Below are 15,735 nucleotides of genomic sequence, written 5' to 3'. Positions count from 1 at the left end.
TGGCAGAGTGGTGACTTCTGAACAATGACTGCTGGTACTTCGGATCTTCGGTTATTGAATTGCACTTTTTGTAAGTGGCTTTGGATAAAAGCTAAATGACTGCAATGTAATGTCATGTCATCATTTGAAAGTCTAGGTTTGGACTTCCCGTGCATGTGGACTTGAAATGCGCTTCAAGCCAGAAAGTTCAAAGTTGTGACAGGAAGTGTTTGAGCGGCGAGGGGTCGGTCGTCCCTCCGCCTCGTCTGACAGGCGTCTCACCTTGTGTCACCCTCGCAGGTGGCGAGAAGTCTCGTTGTGTCTCGCCGTCCTGCTGCTGGTCCGGCATTCGTCCGCCGCCAACCTCCACGTTGCCACCGCCGCCGCCGCCGCCCGCCCCCTCCTGCTCCGGCAGGGGGAGGAATTCTCTCTGCGTCTGGGAGGCGGAGCCTCGGCGGCGGCGCAGCAGCAGCACCGGCGCTCCTCGCCCGAGGAGGAGAAAGAGAAGCGTTCGGAGGAGCCGCCCATCTCCCTGGACCTGACCTTCCACCTGCTGAGGGAGGTCCTGGAGATGGCCAGGGCGGAGCAGCAGGCCCAGCAGCTCGCCCTGCAGGCCGACACCAACCGCAGGATGATGGACGCCATGGGGTGAAGTGACGGCCGCTCGCTCCTCACGCGTTCTCCGAAAACTCAATAAACACCCAGTGATCCAGATCCACCTCGACTTCTGCGTCTTCATCGTCTTCAAACTCATCCTGGTCTGCAGACCAGCGGGAAGGTGTCGGGGGGGCGTTCGGACCGGACCTGCCTAAATATTTATCTTCTACATATCATATATTATTAAATAATTCAATTATATCATATAAATTTCAATTCAATATAATTGTAAATATTATATGATATATGAAAATATTATATCATTGTATACTTTCATATTTTCACCATTTTATAATGTTATTTTATTATTTTCTGTTTCATAATATTGATATACTTCAACTTAATTTAATTCTCTTATCTTTTATCTTTGATCTGGAGTCTTCTTTCATCTTATCTGCTCTCTTTGATCTGCTTCAATATGAACCAAAACATTTGATCCAAAGTTGAGAAAAGAAAAGAAGCTCACACAATTTCCAGAGGGAAACTAGAGGCTGTATTTGTGTAAAGGGAGGAGGAAGCTTTTCACTTCTGGTTGAGCCAGGCGAAGGAGAAAACGTGTCTCTGACCGTCCATGTCCTCCACCTCCTGAGGACACAGATAGCATGCTAGCGTGAGTCTGCTGCCGGCTAACACCTTCTGAACGGATGAGCGTGGCGGCCCGGCAGCTAACGGAGCTAAGACACCGCAGGCTAACCCAGGCTGTAGATGCTATGTGACCGCTGCAGAGAAAAGGTAGCCAGCATGTGGCTGACAGATGCTAACAGTGTTTGAAATCTGATAAACAGTGACAATGTGCTAATGGCTGCCTTGTAGTGGCCTATAGAGAGCTAATAGGTGCTAAAGTCTGCACATTATCTTTACTAACAGGAACAATTCGTTGATGGCCAAGAAAGGCTAACATCGTGAAGGACCTTAGCCTCGTCCAAAAATGGGCTAAAAGTACTTGCTGAAATATGATAAGGGCTAGTGCAGGGCTAATGAGGTCTACGGGGCAAGTCATTAACTCCATGCTAACAGTTGAGCAAACAGGCTAATATATTGGTGTTGCTAACTCGCAATGTGGCCTCATTGTAGTAGCTAACAAATAAGTGCTAACAAATGATGGCTAATAAAATAAACATGACGGCGATGAGCTCAAGCTAACTGTCAGTTAACATCAGGCGAAGACCGAAGCCGCGGCGAAGAATGATGGGATGCACGGCCTTTCCAGCCCGCAGTGATGTCATACCTGGGGGGCGGAGCTGTCGGCGGGGGGGGCAACAGGGGGCGGAGCCTCAGAGGGTCTGGAGGTGGGCGGAGCCTCTGTGGGTTTGGAGGTGGGCGGAGTCTCTGAGGTCCTGGAGGTGGGCGGAGCCTCTGAAGGTCTTGCGGTGGGCGGAGCCTCTGAGGGTCTGGAGGTGGGCGGAGCCTCTGAAGGTCTGGAGGTGGGCGGAGCCTCTGAGGGTCTTGGGCTGGGCGGAGCCTCTGTGGGTCTGGAGGTGGGCGGAGCCTCAGAGGGTTGTTGCATGGGCGTGGCCTCCAAGGGGCTTGGGATGGGCGGAGCACCAGCCGCCTGCGAAGAAGGCTGCCGATTGGCTGATGGAGTTGCGGCGCCTTCACGGCCGCCGTCTTTCACAGCTGAGAGGGAACCGCAGACAACATGCTAACAGGTTAGCAGGTTAACACTCCAGGTTCTGCGTGGAGCACAGAGGAACCAGGGTGGGGGCATCATGGATGGAGAGGGTCACCAGGGCCTTGGACCGTGACGTCACGACTCCACGAGTCAAGGAGTTCATGAGATCATGGGGCTCGAGGACTATGAGGCTTGAACTCAAAGTCCCAAAGTCCTTGAGACCGTAAGACAATGAGTCCAGGAGTCCCTAAGTCCTAAAATCCAGGAGGTCCATGTTCTCAAAGCTCCTCTCCGTACCATCTCTGAACTGTTCATCTCTGAACACATCTCTGACCTCCAGGATGGGGGCCTCTGGAGGTCTAGCGAGTCCCGTCTCTGATCGCTCGGTCAAGAACGTACCTTGTTTCTTGGGCCTGAAGCCGAGGTTCTCCAGCGCCCTCCGCTGGCGCTCCACGTCCACGGTGAAGTGGTCCATCTTCTCGTAGCCGGCCTGGAGGTTGTCCAGGCCGGCGCCGTCGCTCCCCTCCGAGATCCTGCGGGGAGACGCGACGCCTGAGTCCCCGGCGAGGGGGCGGAGCTTCGGACCAGGACCGGGATACTCACTTCTGGAGGAGGGGCTTGGAGTTCTGGGGCGGAGACACGTTTGGAAGGAGGACGTGAGAAGGTTTCACAACAAGAGGCCGGACGTCCTCGGCCAGTTATTGAGGGAAGTATATCCAGAACTTCAGAACGAGATCTCCGGCTGAGAACCTGAGGCGAGGGGTCGTGACCCCGTGACCCCGTGACCCCGTCTCTGTGGGGACCCACCTGTAGGAATACGGCCATCTCCGGCTGCTCCAGGCTCTGGATGGCCGTCTCCAGCAGCTTGGCTCCGCCCTCCAGGTGCTCGCTGTACTTCCTCCTCAGCCCGCGGATGTAGTCCAGCTTCTCCTCCTCCTCGCTGATGATCTTCGCCGTCAGGTGACCCTTCCTCTCCTCCAGCAGGGCGAACAGGAGGTCGAAGGTCTCGCACACCCTGGACTTCTGGCGCCGACCGTTCTCCTGCAGAAACAGGACCTTCAGGTGGTCAGAGGCGTCGCCGCGAGAGACGGCGGCGAGGACGGAGGATGACTCGCCTCCACCGAGCGGCCCGTCTCCTCCACCTGGCCAATCACGGCCCGGATCCGCTCGTAGCTGCCGACCAGCAGGGCGATGGAGGCGCTCAGCTCCGTCTGGTGGACGGAGAAGATGGAGATGAAGAGTGAGGCGGAGAAGGTTTCAAACTTCACGAGCTTAGCTCCACCAGATCTTTGGAACCCTCCGGCTTCCACCACCTCTTCGGCCGTGGTGGACACCTTCTCCCTCACCTTCTGCTGGTTGAAGACGGCGTCCAGCGGCTCCACCTGGCAGCCCACGTGGCGCCCGAACACCTTGCACAGCGAGCAGGTCGGGACGCCGCACGTCACGCAGTAGATGTTGATCTTCTCCTGGTGCTCCTCACACTGGGGCTGCTCCTCCTTCACCTGGGGGGGGGGCTTACTGACACACAGAGGGGGCGTTCTGAGGTTCACACACACCTTGAACACACACACACCTTGAACACACACACACACACCTGTCCAAAACACCATCATCGCCTGTTTCATTCAGTTTCTTTACAAAGAAATGATGTTTCCTGATGTCCTTGAATGCACCACTGTGTCCTGTGTGTGTGTGTGTGTGTTGTACCTGTCTACTCCCTGCTTGTACATGTCTATGATGTTCTCCACCAGCAGGTTCCTCTGCAGTCCATAAACCCCATGGCGGTCCAGAACCACCTCGTGGCGGCAGGAAGGGCAGCGGAAGCGTCCGCCGGACGCCACGCCGGAGCTCCTGCTGGAGAGGTAGGGATTGGACGCCTGCAGGACACACAGGGGGACCCTGGTGGACACATGCGGTACTGCAGCCAGAACACACACCTCATAGCACTACACACACACACACACACACAGACAAACACACACTGACTTCATATTACAACACGAACACACACACACACACACACACACACACACAGACAAACACACACTGAATTCATATTACAACACACACACACGAACACACACACACACTGAATTCATATCACAACACACACACACACACACACACACACACACACGCACACACACACACACACACACACAGACAACACACACTGAATTCATATCACAACACACACACATGAACACACACACACACACACACACACACACTGAATTCATATCACAATACACAGGCGCGCGCACACACACACACACACACTCACACACACACACACACACAGACTGAATTCATATCACAACACACACACACACACACACACACACCACACACACACTGAATTCATATCACAACACACACACACGCACACACACACACACACACACACACACACACACACACACACTGAATTCATATCACAACACAAACACACACACTGAATTCATATCGCAACACATACACTGAATTCATATTTCAATAAACACACACACACACACACACACACACACACACACACACACACACACACTCACTCACACTGAATTCATATTACAACACATACAAACACACACACAAACACAATGGGTTTATATCACAACACACACACACACACACACACACACACACAGAGGCAGAAGGTCCACAGCCTCAGACAGGAAACAGACAAACGAGTGTGTTGGTTCTCATCGGCGCCATCAGAACCTTCTGGAAGGGTCATGTGACCTGACGGGGTGACGCGGGTCATGTGACCTGACCTGGAAGACGTCGTTGGCACACTTGCGGCAGAGGTTGTGCTGGCAGGGCAGGATGACCACCGGCTTGGAGAACATCTCCAGGCAGATGGGACACACCAGCTGCTTCTCCAGGCTCTCCATGGCGGCGGCGGCGGCGGCGGAGCAGAAGCTGCAGGAGCTGCAGGAGCTGCAGGAGCTGCAGGAGCTCCCTGAGGACCAGGGACGACTCAGATGATCCAACAGGAGAAAATGGAGGAGGAGAAGAAGAAGAGGAGGAGCAGCTGTTTTTAGACGGACAGACGTCAGCTGTCACCATGACGACATGCCCTTATATGTCAAAGGTCACCGGGCAGCATGACACAGCAGAGTGTGTGTGAGGGTGTGTGTGTGTGTGTCTTAAAGGGACAGTCCAGGACACGCGGGGCCACTGCAGCGCCCCCTGCTGGCGAGGAGGGGAACGCCACCAGCCCCTTGTTGTCACGGTGACCACCAATGATATCACACATCACATGACCTTCATGCTCACAGAGGCTCCGCCCACCAGGGAGAACTTCAAACCAAAGCTTTATTTAAACCCAGATGGACAACAGGACCTCCTCAGCCTGAGGAGCATCAGCAGCACGTGGACCATCCATCATCCATCATCCATCATCCATCATCCATCCATCATCCATCATCCATCATCCATCCATCATCCATCCATCATCCATCCATCTGTCTATCATCCATCATCCATCATCCATCATCCATCATCCATCCATCCATCATCCATCATCCATCCATCCATCATCCATCCATCATCCATTCATCATCCATCCATCATCCATCCATCATCCATCCATCATCCAGTCGTTCATTTATTCATTTGTTCTAAAGTATTTCCACACGTTTGTCAAACAAATCCTAGTTTGTAGTAACATGTTAGTAGATCTGCAGTGGTGAGCGAGCGTCTTGATGATGCGTTTCCTGTCCGGCCCTCATGTGTACGTGTCGCCGTATCGCCGCCGTCCGTCGGTGATCAGCTGCGTCTTCTCGCCGGCGTCGGCCGGCTGCCGGACGACGGGGTCGTCGGCGTCTGAACGGCGGAGAACATCACGGGTGAGAAGGTTCTCCCAAAGGAGATACCCCAAAGGTGACCACATCCCACGCTCCTCCCGCTCACCCTGGTCGTGCCGGGGGCGGAGCTCCTCCTCCAGGTCCTCCGGGGACGGGTGTTCAGGCTCCGCCCCCTCGGCGGCGGCCGGCGGGCGCAGCCTCCCGCAGCAGCAGTTGCAGCAGCAGCAGAGGCAGCAGCAGCAGTAGCAGCCGGTCAGCAGCCCGCAGAAGAAGAACAAACCCTGACACACACACACACACACACAAACAAACACACACACACACACACACACACACACACGCTTCCCGTCAGCGGCGTCAGCTCGCCGTCACCTGACCTTCGGCGGAGGCCCCGCCCACCTTGGCCCACCAGGTGGAGAGCATGAAGTAGGTGTTGACGTTGTCCTCTCCGAACTGCTGGGCCACGTAGAGGCCCAGCGAGCCGTACGAGTCGTAGATGTTCCTCTTGGCGCCGTCGGCCAGGACGGCGTGGGCGCCGTTCAGCTCCTTGAACTTCTCCGCCGCCTCGGGGTCGTCGGGGTTCTTGTCCGGGTGGTAACGCAGCGCCAGCTTCCTGCGGGCGGGCGGAGCCGCCGTGACTACCGATCGGCGGAGCCGGAGCCGACGCTAAGCTAAAACGGCGGCATGATGTGGCAGGAAGGGGCGGGGCTTACCGGTAGGACCTCTTGATGTCATCGTGGCCGCAGCCCGGCTCCAGACCCAGGACCAGGTACAGAGACTCTCCGGACGTGGACAGAGTTCGCTGTCTCCCCTCGGACATCCTGGACCGTCACCTGCTCCGCGGAGACGTTGGAGATGCATCATATCCTGGCTCGCATCCGGCGCGTTAAAGGAAAGTCCTCGTGCGAGGACGTTTCTATCTCCTGCGCGTGACGGAACGTCCCGGTCCTCAAAGACTCGACGATCGGAACACAGGAGACCGAAAACCAGTTTCTATAAAACCGCTTCTTCTGCTCCAGATGTTTGAGAAGATCTGAACCGCGGTCACATGACCAGTGTGTTCTGGTTCTAAAACTGGAGGGGCTTCAGACGAGGTGGAACACGGAACACGGGGCAGAACCCCTCATGGCAAACACATCAAACAAATAAAGATCAAACAACAAAGATCAAACAACAAGCAAACAACAAACAAACATCAAATAAACTAATAGCAAAAAACTGAACCAGAAAAGATGAAACAGCAAAACACAAGCTGGAGACGTTACCTGTGTGTCCGGAGCTGTGTGTGCTGGTCCTCCTCTGCCAGGGGTGTGTGTGTGTGTGTGTATGTGTGTGTGTGAGAGAGATCCTGTCTGCCTTGGACATCAAACATTCAGCAGCTCCTGGATCAGGTGACCAGGAGCTGCTGACCTGCTCAGGTGTCAGCAACACCTGGGTGGATGCATTGTGTGTGTGTGTGTGTGTGTGTGTGTGTGTGTGTGTGTGTGTGTGTGATGACAATAAAAGATCAATGAGAGACCTGAATAAAAGGAAATGTGTGTTTATTTCCCTCCCATCTCCTCCCAGGGATGCAAACCGATATGTGATCAATACAGACTGGCTGTGTTTATTGGTTGAAATTGAACCTTTGATCACCGTATTGATCCATGGACGGGTTTCTGATCGAGGTGGAGCCTTTGATTTTGCTTTTTTTTCTTGATTATTGACTATTGATAATCATCTTAATGAGCGTGGCGGCCCCCCCGCCTCGACCCCTGACCTTCAGGCTGATGTGCTTCAGCAGGTCAGAGCCATGGGTTCCCTGTGATGGCGGGGTCAGAGGTCAGAGGTCAGAGGTCAGGCCGGCCGGTCCCGCCCCTCCTTCTCCTCCGGGTGAGACGCCGTGTCGTCGGCGTCCAGCTGCAGGGGCGAGGGGGAGGGGCGGGGTCGGTATCCATGGTGATGACATCATCAGGCGGGCGGGGTCTCACCATCTGAAGCTCCGCCTCGCTGAAGACCAGCGGCAGCAGCAGCTTCCGCAGCGGGATGGTGAGCAGCAGCACCAGAGGGAACGCCAGCGCCGCCGCCGTCGCCATGACGACCCAGAGCAGGGACAGGCAGGACAGCTGGACCAGCGTGAACAGGTGCATCCTGGACGTCCTCACCTGAGGACACCGCGGACGACCGGGTCAGGGGGCGACCGGGAACCCGAGGAGGAGCTTCTTAGAGAAACCACGTCCGGGTGGCCGGACCAGACCCGGACCTGGACCCGGACCTGGACCCGGACCTGGACCCGGACCTGGACCCGCGCGGACACCCGGTCCCGGCGCTGACCTTGCGGACGAAGCCGTGGGCCGGGTGGTACTTTGAAGGCATCAGCAGGAGGACCAGACGCTCCGTCAGCTGGATCCCGTTCAGAGACATCACGCCCATGTAGAGGAACACCCCGAACAGCACGGCCAGGGGGATCTGACGCAGGACCTCCCCGATCACCATGGACAGGCCTGGACACACACACACACACAAACACACACACACACACACACACACATGTACACACCTGTCAATACTGGGGCTCCAGGTCTGGAGTCCAGGTCTCCGTCTGGAACTGACCCACTAGAAGGGCCACCAGGAAGCCGGTGACCCGCTGCTCCTTGACCTCCTGGACCCGGGCGTGGCCCGTGACCGTGAGGGCGTTGGTGTGTGTGACGGAGCGCACGGTGGCGGCTGACAGCCACGGCAGGCCGAAGAGCGCCGAGACCCCGCCCGCCGCCACGATGAGCAGGAGGTCCAGGTGGAAGCCCGTGCCCTTCACCAGGAGACGCTCCTTCTTACTGACGATCAGCCTGGAGGTCGGAGGTCAGAGGTCGGAGGTCGGCGCGGCAGAGGGCGGGCCCGGGGGCGGGGGGCGGGGCTTACGCCGTGATCTGAGACTCCATGAAGATGAGGATGAAGACCAGGACGGCGGGCAGGACGCTGGCGGCCATCATCCAGGCGGGGAAGCGTCCGTCCGAACCCAGAGGAGAAACCAGCCAGCCGCGCTTCTCCGGGCTGGACACCGAGAAGCCACTGGGCACGCTCAGCTTCTGCCGGCCAATGGGAGGAGAGCGGTGGGTTGGGGGCGGGGCTTTTAGAGGAGCGCCCGGAGGCGGAGCCTCACCTGCGTGAAGGTGTCCTCCACGCCGTAGTCCAGCAGGACCATGACCAGGATGGCGATGGGGACGCCGAAGTCCCCGATGGTCCGACGCAGCTGCAACACCCGAACGCATCGTCAGAGCTCGCCGCCGCCGCGTCAGAGCTCGCCGCCGCGGCGTGCGAGCCTATCAGCAATCATCACAGAGCAAACCGGCAGGAAGTCACCGACCCTCCCCGGGAAGAAGGAGCTGTTCTTGAACTTGCGCAGGTAGCAGGCGATGGAGAAGGTTCCCGCCATCAGGAGCAGCGACAGAAGCGCCGTGTCGGGCTGGCCCGCACGCCGCACGCCGCTCGCCGCGCTGGAGTTACAGGGGGGCGGGGCCGCCGAGCCGTTTCCACGGTAACAGTTTCGCAGCGGATGTTCTTGAAAGATCTAAGAAAGCAGACGTGCGAAATGATGGCGAACAAACAGGTCTTAGCTCTGACCCCCGACCTCTGACACCCGACCTCTGACCCCCAACCTCTGACCCCTGACCTCTGACCCCTGACCTCACCCTGACCAGTTTGACGAAGGTCTCGTAGATGAAGATGAGTGAAATGAGGAAGGAGAAGATCTCCTGCGTGAAGCGGGACACGAAGCGGACCAGGATGCTGCCCTCCAGGGCCACCGTTACCATGACGATCAGCACCAGCCACACACCCACCCACACACGGCCCGTCAGGTACTCCACTCCTGCTGTGCTGCAGAACTACACACACACACACACACACACACACACACACACACACACACACACACAGATACATACACACACTCACAAACACACACAGTCACAAACACACACACACACTCACGAACACACATACAAACACTCACAAACACACAAATATACTCACACACACACACACACACATACACGCACACACACAGATATACATACACACACTCACAAACACACACACAGACACACACATACACACATACACGCACACACAAAGACATACATACACACACTCACAAACACACACACAGACACACACACACACACACACACACACACTCACAAACACACCCACACATACACACAATCAAACACACACACATACAGATACACATACAGACACACACACACACAGTCATAAACACAGACACACACACTCACAAACACACACACACACACACACACACACATACACACAATCAAACACACACACATACAGATACACATACAGACACACACACACACAGTCACAAACACAGACACACATACACACACTCACACACATACACACACACACACACACACACTCACACACACACACACACACACACACAATTTTCCAGTGCTTGCAGATGTTATGCTAATGCTAATCCTAAGTAGCATCTGAGGTGTGTGCCAGGTGTGTGTCAGGAGTGTGTCAGGAGTGTGTCAGGAGTGTGTCAGGTGTGTGTCAGGTGTGTGTCAGGTGTGTGTAGCTCACGGTGTAGAAGGCCTCCTCAAACACCAGCAGAGGTCCAGAGAAGCCGATGACCAGCAGAGGTTGGGCCCCCAGCAGGCTGAAGATCACACCCTGCGTCGCCGTGGCAACGATCAGCTCGGACACCCCGATCAGACCTCCGGTCTTCTCACCTGGAGTCAGACACCTCGGCGTGAGGTCCACGAGCTCCGTGCACGGAGCCCCGGGACCCCTGGACCTCCAGGCGCCTCCAGCCGAACCTCGGCTCATCTCACTTTGGAAACTCGGGTCAAAGGTTAGCGTTGGTCTTCCAGGAGGTCCGGAAGTCCAGACGTACCCAGAAGTCCTCCGAAGGTGATGGCCGGAGACAAGGCGGCGAAGTAGATGAAGATGACGGCGGCCATGCACTGGGGGTTGAGGGCATCTCTGATGTCGCTGGGGTACCGAGGGTATCTGCGGGTCACGTCTCGGATCAGACCTCCGAAGAGACGCCCCGAACGTCTCAGAGGCTCATCGCTCAGCTTGGAGGGAACCAGGGAGTCTACGAGACGGACCTCCATGAAAGTCTGAACATCTGAGCGCTCCTCAGAGGAACCGGAGGAACCGGAGGAACCCACCTTCGTCCTGCTGGGCGCAGCTCTGCTTCTCCAGCAGCTCCTGTTGGAAAGCGGAGACGTGCCGTGGAGGTTCCTCCGCGCCTTCCTCTGAGGAGGGCAGGACCTCGCAGACGTCCAGGAAACGGTTGATGGCCACGAGCACGTCCTGGTGGTCCTCGGCCTGGTACGCCGACCACAGGAAGCTCTGAGAAGAAGACAGGCCCGGAGGGTCGGCGCTGAAGGGATCGGGAGCTTCTGGATCTCCGTCCATCGGAGGGACGGGGAGGAAAATGACGGCGGTGAAAGAACCAGGTGCTCCTCGAGGACGGACCTGGTCGGACATGAGCGTGGAGAAGCAGCGTCCAATCAGGGGGAAGTCCATGTTGGCCGAGGGCGGGGCCAGCAGGACGAAGAGGAACCTCACAGGAACCTGCAGCTCAAACACCGAGTCCAGGAGAAGCGACTCCTGCAGCCGCACGAAGGCTGCGGAGGGCTGGTCCAGGAAGCTCACGCCGCCTGGAGGAGAGCCCATCCACCGAGGTCACGTGACCTTGGTGGTCACGGACGCCCGCAGGAGAACACGTGAAGGTTACATACCCAGGAGGACCAGGAGGGCTTCCGCTCGCTCAGGGATCTCCGTATGCTTCGCTCCACCTGCCGACCTGAACTCCACCTGGAACCACAGGAACATCGTCAAGACCTCGGGGTGAAGGTCCGCCTCGGAACGAGGAGACCGATTCTGCTGGAGGTGGGGCATCTGGAGAGAACCTGGAGGGAGCCTGGGGAGAACCTGGAGGACACCTGAAGAGAACCTGAAGAGAACCTGGAGGACACCTCAACAGAAGTCTTCAGTGTCACTGTTACAGTGACACTCTACGGGACTCGTGAGAAGGTGTGGTTCTCCGATGTTCTCTTGGAGAACATCTCTGGACTCTGAAATACAACCGTAACCGTGGCGACGGCTTACTGGCTCCGCCCCCTCAGCTTCCCTGTGGCTCCAGGAGGGCCCTGATTGGACGGGCCTTCCTCCCGTCATGGCCGCCGGGCCGGAACACGTGATGGTCCTGCTGGAGGAGGTACTCAGGTTCTCATCATCATCTGGCTGGCTGAGAATGCAGAAGAACATCCCTGGTCAGGATGGATGGATGAAGGATGAAGGACGGATGAAGGATTGGATGATGCTCCACCTGTGTGGGAGCAGCAGGACCCTCAGGAGCTTGCTGTGGTCTTCAGGCCTGACCTGCTGGGACGAGACCATCTGGTCGGCCACCTGCTGGACGATCCCCCGCAGGCCCGAGGTCCTGAGGTCCAGAAGCACCGCCCCTGGACACATGGCGCCGTGACATCATCACACGGGAACTGACCGCCCGCTAGCACGTGGCTACGAGAAGGTAGCGCCGTGAAGGTTCTAGTCGGAGAACCGGGAACATCTGCGTTTGGAACGGAACGTCTTCTGCGCTCGGATCAGGTCCTCCACCAGGGGGCGCCAGAACACCACGCACCCTCTGAGATGGTCTCCCGGAGCTCCAGCAGGGATCTGAAGGCCAGCGAGGAGATCCTGGTCGCCCCCCTCGGGTCCTCCTGCTCCTCCTGGATCCAGCGGGACGTCGGCCTCCACAGCAGATCCTGGTTCCGGTCCAGGACCAGCTCCTCCAGCTGCACCTGCACCTGCACACACACATCCAGCTGCGTCACCAGGGGAACCAACATCACTCAGGACCAACACCTCCAGCACATGATTTACACACACACACACACACACACACACACACACACACACTATTTCTCTGATATACGCACAGAGGTATGTGCACGCACACACACACACACACACACCACTCCACAGATATACAGATGCACACACGCACACACACATGATTCCATAGACATATGCACACACACACATATATACAGACCGACACACACACACACACACACACACACACACGATTCCATAGACATACGCACGCACAACCTATTCCTCAAATATATGCACACACACACACACACACACACGCTATTTCTCAGATAGACGCACGCAGGTATGTGCACACACACACACTCACACTATTCCATAGACATAAACATGGACACACACACATACACACACACTACTCAATATACGCATGCACACACACACACACACACACACACACACACACACACACACACACACACACTATTTCTCTGATAGATGTACACAATATTCTATAGACATACACATGCACACACACACACACACACACGACTCCATAGACATAAGCACACACACAAACACACACACACTATTCCATAGACAAACGCACGCATACACTAGTCCTCAAATTTACCCCCACACACACACAAACACACACACACACGCTATTTATCAGATATACGCACGCAGGTATGTGCACGCACACACACACACGCATGCACACACGCACATACATACACACACACACACAATTCCACAGATATCAGCCAATCAGAGCACAGAAGCAAAGGTCAGAAGGTTCAGGAGGCGTCCTAAAGGTCTAGAAGGATCCAGAAGGATCCAGAAGGATCCAGAACCTGATCCATTACCCATCAAGTCCTGATGGTTTGTGGCTCTGCAGATTCCATGTCTGAGGAGACCGAGACAGAAGAGGTCCTCCACCGGCAGGAGGTCCTCCACCTGCAGGAGGTCTTCCACCGGCAGGAGGTCTTCCACCGGCAGGAGGTCCTCCACAGGTGTGTGTTAGCCTACCTGCATGAGGTTGTCTCCCTGCATGAGGTCCTCCAGGTCTTGATGGAACATGGTGAGGAGCAGTTCTGGGCTCTGACTGAGGATCAGGTGAAGACTCACCTGGATCCACCTGCTCATTCCTCTTTGATCCCAGTGCAGCCGACCGGAACAAACCGGCGCCTCCCACCCGAGGCTCCGCCCCCAGACGCTAGCTTAGCTTAGCAAAGCAACGCAGGCTACTGTGAGGGGCAAATACAGTGCTGCCATTTGTTAGCCTAACTTAGCAAAGCCCTGCAAGCTTTGATAGCCGTGTTCATGACTATTAGCAGTTAGCTTAGCAAAGAGCTACTATGATCTAAACTTTCAAAAACTCGGAGGGATGAAGGTGACATGCAAACACACACACACACACACACACACACACACTAGGGCATCTTAGCTCATGAAAGTGGGCCCAACAACATTCTTTGGCTAGCTTAGCATCAGGCAGCTTGATAGCTGAATGGATTGTTAGCACAAACCATTCTGTTTCCTGAATGCCTGAGCACTGGAGAAACGACAGGAAGCAGACGCCTGTTAGCTTAGCACTATGGATTAGCATTTCAGACGCCCTCACCTTGTGAGACCCTCGCTGTGGTCGGGACCTTCTGGACCAGCCGGTGGTCTCTGCTGGTCCTGAGGGAGGAGGTCAGAGGTCAGAACAGGGGAGCCAGAGATGTGGTCCATCACGGTGGTCACCTGGCGTCTCCAGGTTCTTCTGGAAAGTTCATTGCACCTTTTGAAGTATTTAAGCTTAACTTTATTAACGTTATTGGATGATGCCCCCCCCCCCGTGGGAAAGAGCTGGTGGTCTTCAGGCTCTCCTGGATCACAAAGGCTGGAGACCAGAGAACCAGAGAACCTCCATCTGCTCCTTTCAGCTCAAACCAGGAGGAAGATTTGATTTGCCCACAAACACCTTCCCTCCCTCCATCCCACCCGGCCTTCAGGCTCACCGTCACGCGGGTCCTCGTTGCCATGGCAACATGGAGGGGGTGAGCGGGTCACATGACCGCTCGGCGTGCAGCGGGAGGCGGGCGTCGCCGTGTGTCCGAGGGTCATGACCCGGCTGCGGGTCAGAGGTCAGAGGTCAGACAACACGTGATGAAACCCGAAGCACGGAGCAAAGACCTCACATCCTGACCTTTGACCTGTGTGTGTGTGTGTGTGTGTGTGTGTGTGTGTGCGCACACATACCTGGCCAATGCGACGTGTCCTGCAGACAGTCTGACAGAAACACACCATCTGCTTTTATAACTGTAGCTTTGAGTGTGTGTGTGTGTGTGTGTGTGTGTGTGTCTCTCCTCCACTTTAGAAGATTATTCTTTGTTTGCTTTGAACACAGGACGTTCTCCAAACCCAAACACTGGATCGGCTGGTTTCTCCAAGATGTGACTGTGAGGAAAAACCCCTGACCTGCAGGGAAGGAGAAGCTCGTGGACTTCAGACCACAGAAACATCTCAAACCTCCTCTCTGGACCGTGTGAAGGTCAGCACCGCACGGCCCGGACTTGACCGACGACGACGGAACGGTTGGTGAAGATGTCCGTCGTCATGACGACAGTCCATCACTACAGTGAGAAGGTTGCAGGGTGAAGATCAAGAGATCATCCAGAGTCCCATCAGGTGGATCTTTGATCTCCAACACAGGGATTCAAACCAGCAACCCACGTCTGCTGTAAGTCAACGGGGTAAGAGTGTGTGTGTGTGTGTGTGTCTTCTCAAAGAGACCGTTTCCCACGCCGTGAGTGTGTGTGTGTGTGT

General features: G+C 55.9%; 5 protein-coding genes across 7 annotated transcripts in view; 1 reads left to right on the top strand and 4 right to left on the bottom strand.

Moving 5' to 3' along the window:
- Positions 1–677, top strand: part of LOC147219485 (uncharacterized) — a 1,923-nt gene extending 1,246 nt beyond the window's left edge. Inside the window, exon 2 of the mRNA XM_086172048.1 lies at positions 280–677. Within this exon, the coding sequence (XP_086028174.1) occupies positions 280–631 (352 nt within the window). The 3' untranslated portion in view covers positions 632–677. The remainder of the gene's footprint in view (positions 1–279) is intronic.
- Positions 678–1,106: 429 nt separating this feature from the next.
- Positions 1,107–5,267, bottom strand: LOC147219484 (tripartite motif-containing protein 54-like). 2 transcript variants are annotated; one of them, XM_086172895.1, is made up of 9 exons: positions 5,023–5,267; positions 3,956–4,194; positions 3,595–3,766; positions 3,364–3,459; positions 3,056–3,289; positions 2,852–2,874; positions 2,648–2,781; positions 1,865–2,253; positions 1,107–1,221 (listed from the first exon to the last, which is right to left on the bottom strand). In XM_086172895.1, the coding sequence occupies exons 1-9, from the start codon at positions 5,140–5,142 to the stop codon at positions 1,159–1,161; spliced, it is 1,470 nt and encodes a 489-aa protein (XP_086029021.1). In that variant the 5' UTR covers positions 5,143–5,267; the 3' UTR covers positions 1,107–1,158. The 2 variants fall into 2 exon arrangements, with proteins under 2 accessions (XP_086029021.1, XP_086029022.1); XM_086172896.1 differs by having other exon boundaries at positions 3,956–4,125; positions 5,023–5,265.
- Positions 5,268–5,820: 553 nt separating this feature from the next.
- LOC147219483 (dnaJ homolog subfamily C member 5-like) lies at positions 5,821–7,349 on the bottom strand. 2 transcript variants are annotated; one of them, XM_086172899.1, is made up of 5 exons: positions 7,323–7,349; positions 6,771–6,890; positions 6,457–6,670; positions 6,164–6,338; positions 5,821–6,076 (listed from the first exon to the last, which is right to left on the bottom strand). In XM_086172899.1, the coding sequence occupies exons 2-5, from the start codon at positions 6,875–6,877 to the stop codon at positions 5,979–5,981; spliced, it is 594 nt and encodes a 197-aa protein (XP_086029025.1). In that variant the 5' UTR covers positions 6,878–6,890; positions 7,323–7,349; the 3' UTR covers positions 5,821–5,978. The 2 variants fall into 2 exon arrangements, with proteins under 2 accessions (XP_086029025.1, XP_086029024.1); XM_086172898.1 differs by having other exon boundaries at positions 5,821–6,338.
- Positions 7,350–7,581: 232 nt separating this feature from the next.
- Positions 7,582–14,951, bottom strand: slc4a2a (solute carrier family 4 member 2a). The gene is made up of 15 exons (XM_086173148.1): positions 14,911–14,951; positions 14,577–14,607; positions 11,823–11,859; positions 11,557–11,741; positions 11,247–11,430; positions 10,967–11,203; positions 10,654–10,802; positions 9,726–9,920; positions 9,401–9,604; positions 9,197–9,286; positions 8,956–9,122; positions 8,650–8,882; positions 8,371–8,540; positions 8,028–8,201; positions 7,582–7,956 (listed from the first exon to the last, which is right to left on the bottom strand). The coding sequence occupies exons 1-15, from the start codon at positions 14,949–14,951 to the stop codon at positions 7,894–7,896; spliced, it is 2,160 nt and encodes a 719-aa protein (XP_086029274.1). The 3' UTR covers positions 7,582–7,893.
- On the bottom strand, positions 12,015–14,070 carry LOC147219482 (band 3 anion transport protein-like). Its single transcript, XM_086173074.1, has 4 exons — positions 13,954–14,070; positions 12,728–12,893; positions 12,413–12,548; positions 12,015–12,331 (listed from the first exon to the last, which is right to left on the bottom strand). The coding sequence occupies exons 1-4, from the start codon at positions 14,068–14,070 to the stop codon at positions 12,061–12,063; spliced, it is 690 nt and encodes a 229-aa protein (XP_086029200.1). The 3' UTR covers positions 12,015–12,060.
- Positions 14,952–15,735: the final 784 nt, after the last annotated feature.

This window comes from Fistularia commersonii, chromosome 25 (assembly GCF_037954325.1).
Source record: "Fistularia commersonii isolate RoL2024-O1a breed Wild chromosome 25, RoL_Fcom_v1.0, whole genome shotgun sequence".
Lineage (NCBI taxonomy): Eukaryota > Metazoa > Chordata > Actinopteri > Syngnathiformes > Fistulariidae > Fistularia > Fistularia commersonii.
This window is presented reverse-complemented; position numbering and strand designations above follow the sequence as displayed.